Source organism: Anopheles arabiensis, chromosome 3, assembly GCF_016920715.1.
Source record: "Anopheles arabiensis isolate DONGOLA chromosome 3, AaraD3, whole genome shotgun sequence".
Taxonomy (NCBI): domain Eukaryota; kingdom Metazoa; phylum Arthropoda; class Insecta; order Diptera; family Culicidae; genus Anopheles; species Anopheles arabiensis.
The window spans coordinates 51,616,971-51,637,301 of NC_053518.1; the positions used below are offsets into that span (position 1 = coordinate 51,616,971).

A 20,331-nucleotide genomic window follows, 5' to 3' on the forward strand; every position below is an offset into this window, starting at 1 on the left:
CCATACATTTTGTATGGAGAATGACGTTTCTCTTCTGCCTCTTTTCGTATTGTGTTTATTTTCGAGTCAAATTCAAGTGATTCCAAATTTCAATTTGACCGTTAAAATTATCATAAAATGAAAAAAAACTTAATGAATAAATGAAATAGAAGAGAATATATGGTCGAGATTACTTGCTTACAGCATTAAAATATAGAAAGCATTGTTTACCTATGAAAACCGTTAATTTTTTGCGTCAAAACGTGTGGAATACCCGGGGATGTCGGTTGCCAACTTACGTATGTTAATCTTGTTGCCAACTCTACGGTTAAATATTGAATAAATACCCGTGTATCTAGTTGCCAACATAAAAGTTAAGCCGTGTGTTGACGCCAAACGGTAGGGAATGTGCATGGCCTTATTAGAATTAGGACAACTAGGGTAATTAGTAGAGAAAGGATTATAACTTAATTTCGAAATAAGAAGAATTAGAAGAACAGTGAATTTAACATTAGCACTTGAAAACTCGGCGAGACAACAACAATTATTTATAAAGATTGATAGAGCGTCATCACCGTGTGTGATAACCGCTTAACCGTATGTTTATATTAGCCCTCTCAAACCTTTCGAAATTGAGATACAGTCTGTTCCCGAGTTACACGGTTCTCGAAATACGCGGATTCGGAGATACGCGGTTTTCTAAATTTGACAGATTAAATGTCAAATCACTACAATTTGCTTCAAGTTCGGTATAAATTGCATTTTTGCTAACAAATTGAAGCCGCTTAAAAGCCAGAAATATTAGAATTTTCTGCACGAATCATATCAAATAAATGATAAAGTGTATAAAAGTATTAATTGAAATCAAAAACTGCGAGTAATAAAAAGTATTTTAGTCAAAAAACATGAAATTCGACTTACGCGGATATTCGAGATACGCGGATTCGTCGGGAACGCAGAAACCGCGTAACTCGGGAACAGACTGTACTGGATACCCGCAAGTGATGGAAACCCCACCCATCGAGCCCATTGTACCCTAACTCCATATTATTTTGACAGGAGGCGATTGGCATGTGTAAACAGGGGGTAAGAGGTACTGATTGTGTATCTTGGGGGCTAATAAAACACAATATAAACAACATACAATATAAACAGGCATACTGCCCGATAACCCTGATTTAAATAAATAAATAAATAAATAAACATAAAAACACACTTACATTCATTCGCCGGTACAAACTTTTCTTGTGGTGCCGAAGAGTGATGGACGGGTATTTGTACCGGGGCAAACTCTATTACATCTAGAGGAAATTCGTCACTTTGTTCTTCGATTGCAGTGGGGAAAGAGTTCGACAAAGATTCACAGGCCTCTGCTATCAAATTTTCTTTATCTGGCAACAGGAATCCAACATATGCCGGAGTGTTCAGTAAGTTTGCTTTAACAGATTCAATGGAAGGAGCATCTCTTTGCATGATGTTGGGAATGTTGCTATCTTTAGCATCTTGCAGCGGAAATCGAATCGATTCCGATACGGTATCGGCGTTATTTGCTGGGAAGCTTCTGTTAAACCCCATTACGATCGTTGTATTGGATGCATTACTATTCACTGTTGTTGCACTATTTCTAGAATCCGACAAATCCGGCTCTTGATCATAGATGGTCTTATGATCGGGACCATCAAGCAATTCTTCATCAACTTCTATCCACAACCCAAAAACACATGGAAACACAGGGTAACAAGTTATAAAAATAAAACGTTATACACCACACAACAAAATCAACAGTGATCATTATATCACTGTCATCCCAATATATTTAGCAGCTTTTACTTACCTATCACATCAGATCCACCATGTATGTTAACATCACCGAAAGAGATATCCATGTCTTCTATATTCGCATCCATATGATAACACAATGATCTGAAAATTATCATTTTCAATTAGCCTTGAATTCCGGAACGCTTTTCCAGGATATAAAAGTAAATACAAATATAGAATATTCTAATACTAACAAAATAATTTCCCACTCAATGACGAAAAAATCTAATCGGCGCAGACCTGAGCAAATCAAATATTTCCTGCGCAACTAACTTATCTAGGCACACACAAGGCATGACGCTAAAAATACAACCCCTTACTACATGAATAATGTCAATAGACGCAAATCAGCAGTTTAAATCAAACAGACAATGCTTACCGAAATGTATTATTCGGAAATCAAATGTATTTGCCACTTGTTTGCTTCCCGCCCAAGCCGATTTTTAAAGTTTCCTGCTCGTCATATTCAAAATAAGGCGGCGGTCTGGGACCAATCGAACGAGACAAACAAACACGACTCTGTTCGATAGGTGCTCTGTCAGCTGTTCGATGTCTTATAAACATTTAATAATGCACTGCGATACGCCTATCTTTTCATCTTGAAAATGAAGCATATCCATAGTTTAAATGAATATCTATCTGCAGGGGGAAGATCCAACAAATAACTTACTAGTTATTCACACCAATAATAACATCCCGCTTGCCAAAATGTCGCGCGACATGCATGCTTGAAATCGATGCTTGTTAACATTTTATTTCAAGCATCGTGAGTGACCCAGCGTGAGCGCTGAGCGCACCTCCCCTCATTCTCAATGCCACGTTTTTGGTTAATCCTCACTCCCACCCTTTCTTTCCTTCTCATTAACGGATCCACCATTCCCGCGAGCGTAGGCCGACCAAAAAAATCCAGGAAATTCCTACAGTAAGTGTGCAGTTTTTTTATTCACAAAGCTATTCGGAATATTTCAATTCTTGATGGTGCGCGCTGGGCGAACAAAACGTTAGCTACTGCACCACCGATGGTGCGTGCTGTTGGAAGGAAAAACACTTGCTGTTTGATGCGTTTGCCTGATATATCGAGCATTAGAATGGTGAACAAAACTAGTACTATTTAAAACTTACCGATCACGAAGATATTTTAAATTAAACGGCGACTCTGTATGCCCTATCCATCTACTTTGATCTGTTATCAGAAGCTTTGGTGATGAAATAGCTACGTGTGATAGAAAATAATAGAAGAATAAACAAACATTAAAAGCAGTACGATTGTTGGAACACAAACATCATTTGGAAGATTCTTCTTATGCATACACTTACCCGTAGATCAAGTAACAAAACAAACTGCATTTACGCTTGCGTTGACATCTTTCACGATTTACTTAACCGCTTTTCTATTATCATTTCATAATTTTCGCTGCCTCTTCCGGCACCGATCCTTCCAAAATGAAATTTGCATTCGTTCTGGCAATGAGTTTCGAACGATCAAAACACAACGCGAGAGTGAAGAACACAAAATAAATGGCACTATGTACAAGTGTTGATCATATGGTCAAAATAAAGTATAATGGAATTTATTTTACTTCAAATGAATTGATTTTATTCTGTTTTAAATTTCAACTATTGTTATCAGCCTAGTTGATAATGTTGAAAATTTTAATGAAGTGAAAACATCATTACCAGATAAATGAAACGATAATCGACGCTTTTTGACCATATCGAATTATGATCGTCTTTACACATAGTGTCATCTCTGGCGCTTCAGGGTCTCACGCTCAGAGCAAAAATTCTCCCATCTTCGCAACGGTGTGTGCGTTCATCTGTGGAGGGCTGGAGGAGTGCGAGTGTGTGTCTCATGCACACAGCGAAATTTTGGTCGATGGTGGGAGCGTTTTTCCATGGGATAGGGTAGTGGAGTGCGAGTGTGTCGCATGATTCCTTTAAAACTAGGGTCAGGGGTAGCGAGAGGCATCAAAATGAGATACTCTTTGCCAAGCGGGTTATATGGGTTTTTCGAGTCAAATGTCGTGTTCGATTGCTGGTAGAGCGCCGTCTTAGACTGGTGCCAAAGCGCCGCCTTATTGAAATGAATGTACAGGCGGCCCCCGAGATACACGGTAGCTCTTACCGTATTAATACACGATTCGCAATCTCAGATTGCGCATCTATTCGTTTTATCGAAACATATGTCATTTCGCGTAGCCAACCCTGAGCTATAAACGTCATTTCCATACAATTTCAGATTGCGCCCAAGATTGCGCATAAATTTTCAAGATTATATGTCCGAGATATATAATTTTTTTTTGACAGATAAATATATCAAACCGATCCGTTAGACAGATAAATATATGCGCAATCTGAGATTGCGCATCGTCTATTGCTACGGATAGTCACCTTAGAAGGCGAATAAAGATTTCAACCGAAACTTTCACGGCTGTAACGAGTTCTCTTCCAAATCTTTCAACTTTTTGATTCAACGAGAACAGATAGCTTGCCGCCATCTTAGCTTGTTTATATGCTGGTTTTGCACTCTTACTAACGTAACTGCCAACTAGAGTAGTGACAACGCTTTTGGTACCAAACCGAGAAAGCGTGTGTTCATCAAATCCTAATTTTTATTATCTTTTTTTTTGTGTTTATTTCTTTTTAAATTAATATTTTCTTGCTATAATTAGAACAAACCAAATTTATGTAAAGCGAAATTTTAAAAACACCTTTGAAAAACAGAATACAGGGTTTTCAATGATATTATTGACATATTCAGCGAGTTGTTGATTCGTTCGGGCATATAATTGACACTTTCAGCGAGATATTGAATTGTTCGTAGGCAGGCGTTGACATGTTCAGCGATTCTGTATTGCTGTCATTTGTTTTGTTTACACACTGTGCCGCAGGGTTCAATTTTTCATTCTGAAAAGTCCTAAAAGTAGCTAATAATCATTCCCCAAGCTGTTTAATTCATGAATTAGTTAAAACAAACATATTTTTACGAAAACCGTTTGTTTACCTTCTGATGAGAATGATCCAAGCTGCAGTCCAAGGGGTACGAAAGTGACAGCTCTATAGTATCGCCGAACTTGTCAACGCCTGCTTCCGAACAATTCAATATCTCGCTGAAAGTGTCAATTATATGCCCGAACGAATCAACAACTCGCTGAACATGTCAATAATATCATTGAAAACCCTGTAATGACTATGTTTACCCTTTATAATCAGGATGGGAGAAATATGTATCTCATTTCTCCTTTTACTAGAGTTATCGAAATAAGTTTGATATATTAATACCTTTCAACGAGTTGGTCTTTAACAACCGAATAACGCAGACCATATTTAATAAAGTGAAATAGCTCAGAGCTTAACGCAAGAGAACATAACACGTAAATCGTGCTATCGAATCTCACGCACATATCTGGGAACACTACAACAGCGCAGTGCTGAAGACGCTTGTAAGGTTTTCTTTTGACAGTTGCAATTTCGAATTTCAAATTTACAGGGTTTTCAATGATATTATTGACGTGTTCAGCGAGTTGTTGATTCGTTCGGGCATATAATTGACACTTTCAGCGAGATATTGAATTGTTCGGAAGCAGCTGTTGACAAGTTCGGCGATACTATAGAGCTGTCACTTTCGTACCCCTTGGACTGCAGCTTGGATCATTCTCATCAGAAGGTAAACAAACGGGTTTCGTAAAAATATGTTTGTTTTAACTAATTCATGAATTAAACAGCTTGGGGAATGATTATTAGCTACTTTTAGGACTTTTCAGAATGAAAAATTGAACCCTGCGGCACAGTGTGTAAACAAAACAAATGACAACACTACAGAATTGCTGAACTTGTCAACGCCTGCTTACGAACAATTCAATATCTCGCTGAAAGTGTCAATTATATGCCCGAACGAATCAACAACTCGCTGAACATGTCAATAATATCATTGAAAACCCTGTATCTCGCTGAAAGTGTCAATTATATGCCCGAACGAATCAACAACTCGCTGAACATGTCAATAATATCATTGAAAACCCTGTAAAGCGAAATTTTTCAATGACATATTTCAAAGGCATTTAATTACTGCTAAATTCACTGCTGATCGCCTTCAATTCGCCGGCGATTACAAGGCGATTAGAAGGCATTTAACGGAAATTTTCGGGTAGGGTTGAGGTTTTTTGTTGTGCATTCAGTGGTCTGAAAGCATTTTCGGCCATTTTTATATCTGTTGGAAACTCGTGAGTGCCCAACAATCTGCCAGGTCACAGCGCGAGAGAAGAAATGGATAGATGAAGAAAGAGTGAAAGGGAAGTCAAGCGAGCGAGAGGAAAGATAGGGAAAACGATAAGTTTGGCGATAAAAGGGCAGGATGCGCCTGCCCTCGCCCTTTTTAGTTGAAACGGAAACCAGGAACAGTGGACTAATTTTTTGATTACACCACAATAAAATCAGCACAATAAGTGTTATCTAAAAAAATCCACACCGTTTTCAACAATATCGTTTGTTTATAATATTGTACTTTGAAAAGTTCATGAATATCAAGAAAGGATAGAATTATTGTGATAATATGAATTACAACAAGATCAGTGCCCGAAATTACGACGAAATCTTGTGCAGCTCAAGAGGGTCAAAGCTAAGAGGCCAGATTTCTGATTGTGGTCATTTTTAAGTGATGAATTACTGAAAAAAAACTACTCCATGCCACGTTCATGAGAAAGAAATGTATATTTAAACTAAGTTTTGAGCACAAAACGCACAATTAGGCCTGAAAAGTGTAAGGTTGTTTGGAATCGTTTGTGAACGCTTTTTCATCTAACTGTCAAAAATGAGCTTTCAAAATGGTGGACCAAAATCGAGCTATGCATCGACCTCTGTATTATATGGACTTTGGCAAAACTCTAGGGCGATATATTTTAACCCTCGAACCGATAGTGTAAACTATTTTTCCATAGGAATCCGCTATACAGCAATTATCCGCAGTACGCAATACTCGATATATGCGAATTCGCAGTACGCGATTGCTCTAAATTTGACAGCTCCATGTGTTTTTTACAAATATTTTAATACTTTGAAATATTTTATGCTCTTTTTGAGTTTCCTTAATGTTCTTTTTGCATTTTGCATTAAATTTGTGCAAAAGATACCTGTTTTACAACAAAAAACTTTAATGCAAAACTCTGTGGCGATATTTTTCAACCCTCGAACTGGTAGTGTAAACTATTTTTCCATACAAATCCGCTTTACGCGAAAACTCGAGATACGCTATTGTGCTCGGTCCCGTACGATAGGGTATATCGGATAATGACTGTACTCGAAAACTCGAGATACACTTTTGAGCCCAGTCAGTTTATCGCAGCATGCATTGAGGTTTTAGTTGTTGTGCGTGCAGTGACCGGATTGAATGTTCGGTCATTTTAAAAAGTTTGTTAAGAATTTTGTATTTGAAAAAGTTGGCTATTATAAAAAAGACAGAATGCAAATGCGATAATGCGATCTCGAAATGCGATACAGAATGCGATAATGCAATTATCGATCATAACAAAATCAGTGACCAAAATAAGGACGAAATCATGTGCAGTACAAGAGGACCAAAGCTAAGAGGCTAGATTCCAGATTTTGGTCGTTTTAAAGTGATGAATTACTGAAACAACTACTCCAAACTACTCCATCATGTTTATCTTTTTGAATTTGGAATAAGTCTAGCTCGTTAAAGAACTGGATGGTCCGATTGTCTCGAATGAAGCATAAATGTTGCGCGAGACAATTTGAGCTACTTTTTGTCGCGCGAGACGTTGTTGTGCGCGACGTTGTCGCTCTATGTCTATTTGTACTGTCATAAAGAAGATAATGGAAAATCTGGCTGTGAGTTGGACAATAGGAATGTACCCTAGATGATATCAGCAATAGAAACTATGAAGTGTGAAGTCTATTTTATTTTTATTTGTGTATTTTAGGTTTTTACAAACTTTCTATATTGCTTGAACTTGTAAACGTTGCAATTTTGTATAATTATTCCTAAATAGATATTGTTTCTAAGTACTGCATCTCGTTAAGCTGTTCTGAGTTCCGGAGAAAAATATTTACATCATGGAGCAGAGGAAGCACGAATCAAACAAATTAAAAGAATATGAATCCATCATTAGCTCTCAGAAAGAACACATTAATCGCTATGAAAATCGGCTCAAGGGTATGTTGTTACTGAAACATCGAAGTAAACCCTATGTACTGTAACCAAAAAGCAATGGCTTAGTTTTTAATCGATCAAAATTGATATTTTTTAGATATTATCGTGGCGTATAAAGGTATTGTCAAAGAAAAAGCAGCATTAGAAGAAACCTTAAAAGCACTTCAAAAAGTTAATGATGGCAAGGAGGCTATCTTGGCTAATGGACTTCATGAATGTTCTGAGGCAGTTTTAGCCTCTGGATCGGTTGAAGGACAACTACAAACACTAATGAACAATCTCACCACTATCACAGCGGAACGCAACCGGATCGAGGAAGTGTCAAAATATGAAAGAAATCAACTTCGCCAAAAACTGGCAAACAAGGATTCCATTATAGAAGAACTGTCGCGACGTATTAAAGATTTCGAATCTCAATCACAATTCGAGATGAGCAGTTTCAATCCAAATACGCCTGTAGACTACGGACCGAGGATGGGACCGTCTGAAGATCAATCTGTGAAAATTCGGGAGTTGAAGAAATTACTAGATGACGAGCGTAATCTAAACGAGCAATTAGAGCTACAGCTTGGAAATTTGAAAACTCAGTTTATGGTTATTGCTCCGGACCGACACACCGTTTCGAAAAAACTTGTTGATCCAAAGAAGACAGCGCCAACAGACTGCGATTCAAAAGGAACTAATAATAGTTCAATCAACTTAAAAGAATCTTTGCGTGAGTTGCAAGATGAAATGAACCATCTAAAGAAACAGTATGCAATTGCTGTAGCAGAAGAAAAACAACGTGTCCGTCTGGCAGAAGAAAACAGTAAACGTTTGAGAGAAATACACGAGGAGCGTGTGGCTAACTTTGAATCCCGCATCAAAGAACTTAGTGAAATGGTAGGCAGATACGATCGTATAAAAGAGCAGGATAAAGTATACATTTTGCAATTAAAAACTGCAATTGCGAACTTAAAAACAAAGCGAGTGGAAGAAAACAATGATTCGCCTCAATACGATCGGGAATCCATAGAGGACGGTTATGGTGCAGGACAGTTATTGGTAGAAAATCATTCAACAGGAGGTATTATAGAGAGGAAAGAGGATTTAAGTTTTTTAGCTGAGATAGCCCCACAAGACCAACATGCAGATGAAAAGAACGAATTAAAAATGTATAAACGGCGTTACGAACAAGCAATGGATGAAAATCAACGACTGAAAAAAGATCTTCTTTTATGTCAAGAAAATGTTTCGCAACTAAAACAAAAAATTGGTATTCAAAAACAATCAACAGCTCAGCTAGAATTCGATTTACAACAAAAAATAACAGATCAACAGATAGCTCTTAAAAATGAATCCGTCAAACATACGGAAGCGTTGATTGCATTGCAAGCATCATTTGAGAGAAAAATCACACATCTTCAAGATTCGTTACAAAATCAGCGCGAACGATCGCTTGCGGTGATGGATGAGAAAGAGGAAGAAATTAAAACTCTTCGAACCTCTCTTGAAATACTTTCACTTTCTTCGGCTTCTGCTACTCAAGAGTTCCATAACGATGCAATAGGCAATCTGCTAGTTGATCGTTCGGATAGTAATTCCGAACCATCATTTATGATGGTAACATCGCTTCAATCGCTATCTGAGGATCATCAGCATTTGATTCACTATGCACAAGAAATTGCACGAATGAATGTAGAGATCAGTGCTCTAAGAACTTCAAAAAACTCGTCAGAAGCCTCGTTGCGCAAACTTGCCCAAGAAAAGGTAATGATTGAAGAAACTTACAAAACTCAAATATCGGCAATGGAAAAAGAGATGGAACGTTTACGAAGGAATCGACAATTAGAAGGATCAAATTTGGAATATTTAAAAAATGTAGTTCTAAGTTTTTTATTATCAAAGGATACTGAATGCAAGAAACATATGACCAATGCAATAGCAGCAGTTTTAAAGTTTGATGAAAATGAAGTGAAAGCCGTAAATAATATCAACTATTGATCATGCTGTGATCATGATCATTCCATATCCCAAAACATACACCAAAACAAACCTTAAGACCTATTTTTACCCAGGATATGGTAATTATGAGCAGGAAAAAGAAATAAAAATATTAGATATTGGCTGCTATCATTGCATCCATTCGTAGCTTTTGCGTTTGCTTTGGAACTTATTTCCACTATTCCCACAAAAAAAAAAACCGAGCAGTCTGTGAGCTCCCATGCGGCCTCGCACTCCATTAAACTTCATATCCCCAGCGCCCTCACCTTAACCTTCATTTCTTTAACCACCTACTCGGGTATGTTTTGCGTTTTAAATTATTAATATCTTTTGATAGAATTCATATATTGACTTGAAAATTTAGGACAGCCTAGAAAAATATGTTTCCTTCCAGTAAAAAAAAATCAGAATCAAAAAAATAATAAATAATTCTTTTAACATTTTTTTTCAATTTGTGTCCCTTACTTCTATGACCTTCTACCCGGGTAGGTAATACATTTTGTATGGGAGCTTGCATTTCTGGATGGTAAATAGATCATATCTTCTGATTTAGTTATTGAAATAACTTCAAATTTTCAGGGAAGCTGCATAAAATTTTGTTCTAAAAGTTAAATAAAAGTGTGTTTCAACTTACACACAACTTCAACTTACAACTTCACATAAAGTGTGTTTCAACTTCACTTTTTTATACTGGCAAGAACGAAGTTTTATGCAGCTTTCCTGAAAATTTCATTTCAATAACTACAGTAGAACGTCGATTATCCGGGAGCGGATTAACCGGCGGGTGGCTTAACCGTGCGCATAAATCTGACAGCTGTTCATACGTACGGCGAATGTTTGCAGCGATAGTCAATTGGGTAACCAGTTTTTTGTTCAGCTCTGTAGTGTCTAGTGGTGTTTTCGAAATTTATTTTTGTTCATGAACAGTGGTTAAACCTATAGTTATTTTTGTACTTTTAAAATGGTATGGATTTATTATCTACAATGTAATGTAATGTATAAATTAGTACATTTATACAACAATAACAAACAGGATTGAAATACGTCCGTCGTACCGGCCCGGGAGCGAAGAGGCCGAAACTTGCCACTCTCTCGCTGATAGCGCGTATCATCGGGAGTGATCGGCTTATCCGTCAACCGATCGGCAATCGCCACACAGGGTGATCCCAACATCCCCCCTCTTTAATCACGCTGGTACGACTCCATCCACTGCGGTTGTCTTCGAGCTCGCGAAGATCGGCGTAGAGGCTGTACCGGCGATGGTGATCCGCTATCTACTGTTTCAAAACCAGGGGATGCAATCGTTTCCGTACCCATCTCTGACAATGGAGAAGTGCATAACAATGAGCCGGACGACGATGACGATGACGATGACGATGACGATGACGATGACGATGACGATGACGATGACGATGACGATGACGATGACGATGACGATGACGATGACGATGACGATGACGATGACGATGACGATGATGACGATGACGATGATGAAGCTGGCGATGACGATGATGAAGCTGGCGAAGACGATGATGATGATGATGATGATGACGACAATGAAGTTGGCGATTGTGTATCTGCATCGGAATGACATTCATCCAGTAAAATGTCTAAGGCAATCGAAGTCTGCTTAGCATACGGCTGTAAATCCTGTGCCTTAAAATCAGTCTTGTTGTTCAATCGCGGCCGTAACTGGTTGATGTATGACCGCCAACATTTACCAGCAGAATTCACCACTTGGTACATCACTTTTCCAATTCGCTTATCAATAATAGCTGGCACCCAACTCCAGGTGTTGTAATGATATTTCTTCGAGAACACCGATTCACCAATGTTAAAACTTCTGGTTAAAAACTGTCCATCATCTTGATAAGATGAAGCTTTTACAGGTGGGCGCAGCAGCTCTAGGCAAGTACGAATCTTGCGACCAAACATAACTTCTGCCGGTGTTTTCATGCCTTCCAACTGCTTATTAGATGTACTTCTATATGTTAAAAGAAACATGTCCAATGCTTCCTGCAACGACACCTCTCCCACCTTAATCTTTTTTAACGCTCTTTTGAACGAGTCCACGAACCGTTCAGCCTGGCCGTTGGACTGCGAGTGGTACGGGGCAGTTCTGATGTGTTCAATACCATTGGCGTTACAAAAATCAGCAAATGCTATGCTCGTGAACTGCCTTCCGTTATGATTAACCGGCGACAAAGGTATGATTAACCGGTCTCCAAAAATAATGCAATCCTCAATTGCCGATAAAGAGTCACGTCGCGCGTGAAAAATTTTTAGCTCACGGCCTTCTAGCCTCTTTGGCCATCCATTCTGGATGTACTTTAACAACACCCGAAGCACAGGTGCGACTCGCGCACAACGTCTTCAAAAGCTAGCGGCAATATCCTTGCTGCATTCTTTACTAAAGCTCCTATGTCGCTCTCAAGCTCGATGCTGGCAATTACAAAGTCCTGCTCAGGTTTTTCGTGTCGATCCATTAGACGAGAGAGCACATCAGCATTTCCAAATTTATCAGTTTGAACATATTCGATATGAAAATCGTAAAGTAACAACGTCAAAGCGAAACGCTGCAACCGATTCGCGGTGTATGTTGGTATCCCCTTTTTAGATCCAAATATTCTTAGTAATGGCTGATGGTCAGTTTGTAACAAGAAATGTCGCCCAAACAGCATTCGATGAAACTTGGTGACGGCAAAAATGATGGCCAAGCCTTCACGATCAGGCTGACTGTACCGTTGTTCCGTTGCTGTGAGCGCTCTCGATGCATGTTGGACCACTTTCATTCGCTTCATCATTCCGTCAGGCCACCTGTGTGATATTGTAGCCCCAATGCCTACCGAAGAAGCATCCGCTGAGACTACGATTTCGAGCAGTGGGTTATAATGAGTCAGCAAAAGGTCGGAAGCCAAAATCTTCTTAAACTGCTCAAAAGCATGCTGACATTGCGGTGTCCATTTAAATAATCTCTCTTCCTTCAGCAGCTCGTCCATAGGCTGCCGTAACATACGCATGTTGTGGACAAATTTTCCGTAATAGTTGATCGCCCCGAGAAACGATCGCATTCCCGGGACGTCAGTCGGAGGCTGGAGCTTAATGATGGCAGTAATCTTATCAGGGTCTGGCCGCAACCCTTTTGCATCCAACAAATGGCCCAAATATTTAATTTGGGGCTTCCGAAAACTGCATTTCTCTGCACGTAAAGTAAAACCGTACTCTTGTAGTTTCTCTAACACGGCATGAAGATTACGATCGTGCTCTGCCATATATTTTCCTCCTACAACAATATCATCCAGATACACAGCTACTCCAGCCAAGCTGCCCACCATTGTATCCATTAATTGCTGGAACGCTCCCGGCGCAGCTTTAACACCTGGTGGCAATCGGTTGTATCTGAATAACCCATGATGCGTGTTTACTGTTAAAAAATCTCGACATTTTTCATCTACCTCCACTTGCAGAAATGCGTCAGAGAGGTCTAATTGGCTGAAAACTGCACAATTGCTCAAGCTCGCGAAAATATCTACTGGCAGAGGTAACGGGTACTGGTGTGTCATTAGCGCATTATTAAGGCCTGTGGAATAGTCACCACAGATCCTTATACTACCGTTTGCCTTGCGCACCACCACTATTGGAGCGGCCCACTCTGAATACTCCACATGTGTGATTACCCCTTCATCCTCTAACCGCTGAAGCTCATCAGTCACTGACTGTAACATAGCGTACGCAACAGGTCGCTTGGGGCGGAACACAGGGGAAGCATCATCCTTCAATTGAAGTTTAACCTGTGTCTTTATACAACGCCCGAGCCTATCAGCAAATAACTCCGGATATGACGTACTAAGAGCTCCACAGCTCACATCGCCGACATCGACTCGCCGGCAAATTGATGATAACGGAACATCCCACAAACCAAAAATCTCCATAGCATCCGCACCTAACAGCAGTAAATCAGCGTTAACAACACGTACCATACACGGCTTACACTGCTGCCCTATGCTCATCATACACTGGAACTCGCCCAAAATGTGCAAAGGCTCTCCGGATGCTGTTTTGGCTTTAATGTCAGGTTGTGTCATCGCCGGTTTACTCATATCCAACCAATGCTTTTTAGATATTATGGTTATGTCGGCACCAGAATCGATCATCATCCGAGTTGGCATCTCATTTAAAATAACATTCAACAGTCCACGTTTAAAATTCGAAATTCTGTTTATCCAAACAGTTCTTATGCTCTTCTGCCTCCCACCGTTGGACCATCTTAAAACGGAGTTACAAAATCCGTCCATGTGCCCGTACCGACGGCATTTACGACATTGGTGACTTTTATATGGACATCTCCTGGCATGATGCCCTTCACCGCACAACCAACACTTAATCGAGGACTCGGCCTTGCTCTCATGCTTAGTGTTATTTGGTGTTTTGGAATATGGTCTATAGCTTTGCTGACCTCGTATTGCACTGACTATTTTATCGGCGTTTATCATAGCATCGTCATGTCTCAAAGTGGCTAGACGTTTGCATTCTTCATCAAGGGTAGTCACACGTTTGTCTCCTAAACGACTCAACAAACGTGTACGTACATCGGCATAACTTTCATCCTTGAGACCACACACAAATATCAAACATTTGAGCTCCTCTTCAGATAAAACACTTAGCTCAGATTCAACCACTGCCTTATTCACACGACACGAGTATGATACAAAATCTTCTTGTTTCGTTTTCGCCATATTTATGCACTTAAAACGCCTTTCCATCTCGGAGCACGGTGAGCCAAACAGCTTCTTTAGCTTTGTTACAGTTGTGTCAAAATCAAAATCACCCGGCTTGGACGGTAGTATGTGTGAAACGTATCGCTCGTGCTCTACCATCCCAAGCTTTCGCAGCAACAATCTTACACGCATGGCATCATCCAGCTCTCTCGCATCATCCACAAACAAACTTCCAAAGCGTGTAAACCATCCGGCAAAAAATACGCGATCATCCGGATTGTAGCGGAACTCTTGCACGTCCTTCGCTAACGCTTCGATAACACTCTCCGATCCTGTCGGTTGCGTAAACTTTATAGTTGCGAAAACTTTTGTCATGAGCTGCTCTTGCTGTTGTAAAAACGCCTGCTGTTGCTGGTGTAGAGAATCTTGCTGTTGCCGAAATATATCCTGTATCCAGTTGGCATTAAGGCTTTCTTGCTGCTTCTCCATTTAGCACAATGCAGCACAGCACGTAGATATGAATTAACACGGCTTTCCAGCACAATACGTTGTTCCCGTGTTTCCTTTATCCTCGTCGCCACTTTTGTACTTTTAAAATGGTATGGATTTATTATCTACAATGTAATGTAATGTATAAATTAGTACACTTATACAACAATAACAAACGGGATTGAAATACGTCCGTCGTACGGGCCGGTCGGGAGCGAAGAGGCCGAAACTTGTCACTCTCTCGCTGATACCGCGTATCATCGGGAGTGATCCGTCAACCGATCGGCAATCGCGACACAGGATTAAAATAATATTCTACTGTTGGAGACGCTAACCCGTCGGCATAAACGCGTTGCGTTGTTTGACGTTTGCTGCTTGGGTCGGAACCGAAGCCAGGAAAGTGCGCGCTCTTTGTATGCGATCTCCACGGTGTACGGACGTGTGTGTGAACCAGAATAATTTGTAACCCTTTAGAACTATCTGAATTACCGAAATACAAGAACTTTTACTTCGTAAATACAACAACTGGCGACGAGAATACCACGATGTCGAAACCACCTGCAAAAGAAAGCTCAGAACAATGGATAATTGAAATGTTCAACCAGCAAAAGCAAATGCTTGATCAGCAGCAGCAGCTCTTGAACAGTGTATTGTCGGCGATGAAAACAAAAAATGATGATGGATCGGAGAAAGCGATCGATGCCATTGCGGGGCAAATAAAAGAATTTCACCACACGGAGGATACAAACTTCGAGGCTTGGTATAGCAGATACGAAGGTTTGTTTCTTGACGATGCGAAGCGGTTGGATGACGGAGCAAAATTGCGTCTTCTTCTTCGTAAGATTGGCGTTACGGAGCACGAACGCTATATAAGTTCCATCATGCCGAAACAACCGAAAGACTTCGATTTCAAAAACACCGTGGAGAAACTGAAGAAACTGTTTGGAGACCGTGAGTCCATCGTGTGCAAACGGTTTAAATGCTTGCAGCTAGTGAAAGAGCCTCACGAAGAGTACGGAGCGTATGCGTGCCGCGTAAATAAAAAGGTTGTTGAGGCGAAGTTGGCGGGGATAGCAGAGGAGGAAATAAAATGTCTGTTGTTTGTCTGTGGTCTAAAACGGGATGCGGATGCTGATGTACGAGTTCGGCTGCTCTCAAAGATGGAAGACAACAGTGAAATCACGTTAGATCAGCTAACCGGTGAAGCTCAACGCCTGCTTAACCTGCGCCAAGATAGCAACCTTATCTCAAACACTGCGCATGAGGTAAACGCAGTGAGAAAGAATGAGACGAAACAACAAAACATCAAAGGAGGTGGCAAGGAAGCGAAAGCAGTAAGTTGCTGGTTGTGCGGAGGGCAACACTTTGCACGAGAATGTTCTTTTACGTCACACAAATGCGAGGACTGCAACGAGATAGGTCACAAGGAAGGATTTTGTGAAACGGCGTACCGTAATCGTTCTCGCTATCGCAATAACAAAGCGAAGGTAAGGGTGGTGACAGTGAACAAAATCCAGGCTGGCCGAAAGTATGTCACTGCTGCGCTAAACGGACGCGAGCTGAAACTGCAGTTGGATACCGGTGCAGATATCACCATTATATCGCAGGGAAAATGGCGTCAGATAGGAGGTCCCAAATTGAGTCCAGCATCCGTTTCAGCGAGAACAGCTAGTGGAACACAGCTTAAGCTACTAGGTGAGTTTTGTTGCAAAATGACGATTAACAAACAACAAAAAGAAGCGTTAGTTCGTGTTGTAGAAGAGGAACTGTTACTTTTCGGAGCAGACAGTATGGATGTTTTCGGGCTTTGGAAACAGCCACTTGATGCCTTTTGCAACATCGTTGGGTGTGTTAAAGATGCCGCAGCAGCTGTGATTCAGCAATTTCCATCGTTGTTCTCGAACGAACTTCGTTGTGATAAGATGAAAATTAGTCTACAGTTGAAGGATGACGTGAATCCTGTATTTCGCCCGAAACGTCCAGTAGCGTATGCTATGCAGTCGATGGTTGAAGATGAATTGACCAGGTTAGAGGGTAATGGCATAATAACACCCACTGATTCTTCGGAGTGGGCAGCTCCGATTGTGGTAGTACGGAAGGCGAACGGAACAGTCCGAATATGTGGCGACTATTCGACAGGTCTGAATGACGCGCTTCAGCCGCATCAGTACCCGTTGCCTATACCACAAGACATATTTACAGCCATTGGAAAATCAGCTGTTTTTAGTCAGATTGACTTAGCAGAAGCTTTTCTCCAAGTGGAGGTATGTGAAAGGAGCCGTGAGTTGTTGACGATAAACACTCACAAGGGGCTTTACCGTTTCAATAGATTGCCACCGGGAGTAAAGACAGCACCTGGTGCATTTCAGCAAATCGTTGACTCAATGTTGAGCGGATTAGAAGGTGTCGCGGGTTATATGGATGACATCATTGTAGGCGGTGCTGATGAGGAAAGTCATTTGAAAAACTTACGCGCAGTTTTGATTCGTATCGAGGAGTTTGGTTTCAAGCTACGGGCAGAAAAATGTTCCTTTTTGAAGCCCCAAATCCGATACCTTGGACATTTGCTAGACCGGCAGGGTATACGACCAGACCCAGCAAAGATTGAAGCGATTTTGAAGATGCCAGCGCCAACGCAGCTCAGCGAAGTTCGTTCGTATTTGGGAGCGATAAATTACTACGGTAAATTTGTGTTTCAAATGAGAGATTTGCGTTACCCCTTAGACCTTCTTTTGAAAAAGGGCGGAGAATTCCAGTGGACAGCTGAATGCGAAAAAAGTTTTCGCCGCTTTAAGGAGATTTTAAGTTCAGACCTTCTCCTGACCCATTATGATCCTTCCAAGGAAATTATTGTGTCAGCGGATGCTTCATCAGTAGGTCTTGGAGCTACGATCAGTCATCGGTTTCCAGATGGTAGCATAAAGGTTGTTCAGCATGCTGCTCGTGCTCTAACGAAGGTGGAAATGAACTACAGCCAGCCGGATCGCGAGGGTCTTGCAATCGTGTTTGCAGTAACAAAGTTCCACCGCATGTTGTTCGGACGCCGCTTCATCCTCCAAACCGACCACCAGCCGCTCCTTAGAATCTTTGGCTCACGTAAAGGAATTCCCTTGTGTACTGCAAATAGACTGCAGCGCTGGGCATTAGCACTACTTCTTTACGATTTCGCAATCGAATATGTTGCGACAGACAATTTCGGAAATGCCGACATACTGTCCAGGTTAATGGACCGACACGAGAAACCGGAGGAGGACTACGTCATTGCTAGTATCCAGCTAGAGGATGATATTAATCATCTAGTAACCAGTGCTACTCAAGCCCTACCGTTGAACTTTAAAGATTTGGAGCGTGGTACACAAGCAGATCCTTTGTTAAGGAAGGTGTTCCAGTTCGTCCAAAATGGTTGGCCAAAGGGTGAAGAGAAGACTGAAGACCTAAAGCAATTCTTCGCACGACGAGAGGCCTTATCTACGGTTGGAAAATGCCTCTTATTCGGAGAACGGGTAGTAGTTCCCGCGAATCTTCGGAATCGAGTGTTAAAACTGCTACACAAAGGTCATCCTGGAGTATGCCGCATGAAGGCGCTTGCAAGAGGGTATGTGTATTGGCCGAAATTGGACAGCGAAATCGAGAATGCAGTGAAGACGTGTCAGTCGTGTGCAAGTGCGGCGAAATCTCCAGAGCATTGCACACCAGTAGATTGGCCAAAAACTACAGGCCCCTGGCAGCGTATTCACGTTGACTACGCTGGACCTATGGAGGGAGAGTATTATTTTCTGGTTGTAGATTCCTACTCGAAATGGCCGGAAATAATACCAACGCGTCAAACCACAGCACAAGCGACAGTTCAAATGTTACGGGGATTGTGTGCACGGTTTGGTATACCAGAAACTGTCGTAAGCGATAATGGAACACAGTTTACAAGTTCGGAGTTCCGTGACTTTTGTATGGAGAATGGTATTCATCACGTGCGGACTGCGCCATACCACCCGCAGTCAAACGGCCAAGCCGAAAGGTTTGTTGACACGTTTAAGAGAGCGGTCAAGAAGATTCGGGAGGGTAGAGGTGAGATGCACGAGGCTTTGGATGAATTTCTTTTCACCTACAGGAACACGCCGAATAGAATCTTGGATCAAAAATCGCCGGGGGAGATGATGTTAAATCGCAAGGTTCGAACGTCTCTGGAGATGTTGCGTCCATCATTTCGCGATATTCGACCAGCGGATCCAGTGGTGGCCGACGAAGCTACTAGGAGGAGTTTCTCCATAAACGACCGTGTCTACGCAAAGCGATACCATCGAAACGGCTGGGAATGGGTATCTGGAGTAGTCGACAAGCGCGTGGGTAACGTAATGTACATGGTCAAAATCGATGGCAAGACCTTGCGCTATCATGTGAACCAGCTTCGGATGCGTAATGCAGAGACCAACGAAGGGCGAACTCAGCAACCAATGCCACTGAATGTGTTATTAGATGCCTGGGATATGTCTGGAACAACGGTGTCAGCATCCTCATCTGAAACATCGGCAGCGACTACAACAAATCTTGCGGAACGTGAGATGACACCTGCGGATGGTACAGAAGCAAGCCTACGCCGCTCGACGAGAGTGAGGAAGCAGCCTGCGTGGTTGGAGGGGTATCATCGCAGTTAAAGCGGGGGAATGTTGGAGACGCTAACCCGTCGGCATAAACGCGTTGCGTTGTTTGACGTTTGCTGCTTGGGTCGGAACCGAAGCCAGGAAAGTGCGCGCTCTTTGTATGCGATCTCCACGGTGTACGGACGTGTGTGTGAACCAGAATAATTTGTAACCCTTTAGAACTATCTGAATTACCGAAATACAAGAACTTTTACTTCGTAAATACAACATCTACTAACGATTTATTGCTTGATTCAAGGTGAATTAATCATAAAACTTGTGGATTTTTAAATTTTTATACGAATTTGACATTTCTTGGACCATTATCCGTGCAAATCTATTAACCGGCAACCGCCCGGTCCCGAGCTGCCCGGATAATCGACGTTCCACTGTAAAACAGAAGTTATGCACAATTTACCACGTATAAGTGCAATTTCTCATTCAAAATGTATGACCTACCCGGGTAGGTGCCCAAATAGCCAGCTCGAACTCTATAGCTGATTTAAGGCTGTTTAACGAAAAATTGTTCCGATGT

General features: G+C 41.3%; 3 protein-coding genes and 1 long non-coding RNA gene across 9 annotated transcripts in view; 2 read left to right on the top strand and 2 right to left on the bottom strand.

Annotated features, from left to right (window-relative positions):
• LOC120904127 overlaps window positions 1–2,306 on the bottom strand; it is a 36,122-nt gene extending 33,816 nt beyond the window's left edge. Inside the window, exons 1-3 of one of the 6 annotated variants that reach the window (XM_040313912.1) lie at window positions 2,180–2,306; window positions 1,814–1,902; window positions 1,200–1,676 (exon numbers count right to left, since the gene is read on the bottom strand). In XM_040313912.1, coding sequence (XP_040169846.1) covers window positions 1,200–1,676; window positions 1,814–1,886 — 550 coding nt within the window. In that variant the 5' untranslated portion in view covers window positions 1,887–1,902; window positions 2,180–2,306. Of the gene's footprint in view, window positions 1–1,199; window positions 1,680–1,813; window positions 1,903–1,994; window positions 2,145–2,179 lie in introns of those variants that run through there. The other 5 variants (XM_040313910.1, XM_040313911.1, XM_040313909.1 and 2 more) reach the window with 5 other exon arrangements.
• Window positions 2,307–2,714: 408 nt separating this feature from the next.
• Window positions 2,715–3,305, bottom strand: LOC120904131. Its single transcript, XR_005739703.1, has 3 exons — window positions 3,118–3,305; window positions 2,923–3,013; window positions 2,715–2,868 (listed from the first exon to the last, which is right to left on the bottom strand). It is a non-coding gene; the product is annotated as an uncharacterized LOC120904131 (long non-coding RNA).
• Window positions 3,306–7,670: 4,365 nt separating this feature from the next.
• Window positions 7,671–10,403, top strand: LOC120904128 (GRIP and coiled-coil domain-containing protein 1). The gene is made up of 2 exons (XM_040313915.1): window positions 7,671–7,972; window positions 8,067–10,403. Exons 1-2 carry the CDS (start codon window positions 7,873–7,875, stop codon window positions 9,950–9,952), a joined length of 1,986 nt encoding a protein of 661 aa, XP_040169849.1. The 5' UTR covers window positions 7,671–7,872; the 3' UTR covers window positions 9,953–10,403.
• A 5,078-nt stretch (window positions 10,404–15,481) lies between these two features.
• Window positions 15,482–20,020, top strand: LOC120904126 (uncharacterized protein K02A2.6-like). Its single transcript, XM_040313907.1, has one exon. It carries the CDS (start codon window positions 15,705–15,707, stop codon window positions 19,809–19,811), a length of 4,107 nt encoding a protein of 1,368 aa, XP_040169841.1. The 5' UTR covers window positions 15,482–15,704; the 3' UTR covers window positions 19,812–20,020.
• The last annotated feature ends 311 nt before the right edge of the window (window positions 20,021–20,331 follow it).

Coding starts and splice junctions, on each gene's coding strand:
- LOC120904128 (XM_040313915.1), top strand. CDS start 7,873: ATGGAGCAGAGGAAGCACGAATCAAACAAATTAAAAGAATATGAATCC. Junction 7,973..8,066: donor CTATGAAAATCGGCTCAAGG/GTATGTTGTTAC, acceptor GATATTTTTTAG/ATATTATCGTGGCGTATAAA.
- LOC120904126 (XM_040313907.1), top strand. CDS start 15,705: ATGTCGAAACCACCTGCAAAAGAAAGCTCAGAACAATGGATAATTGAA.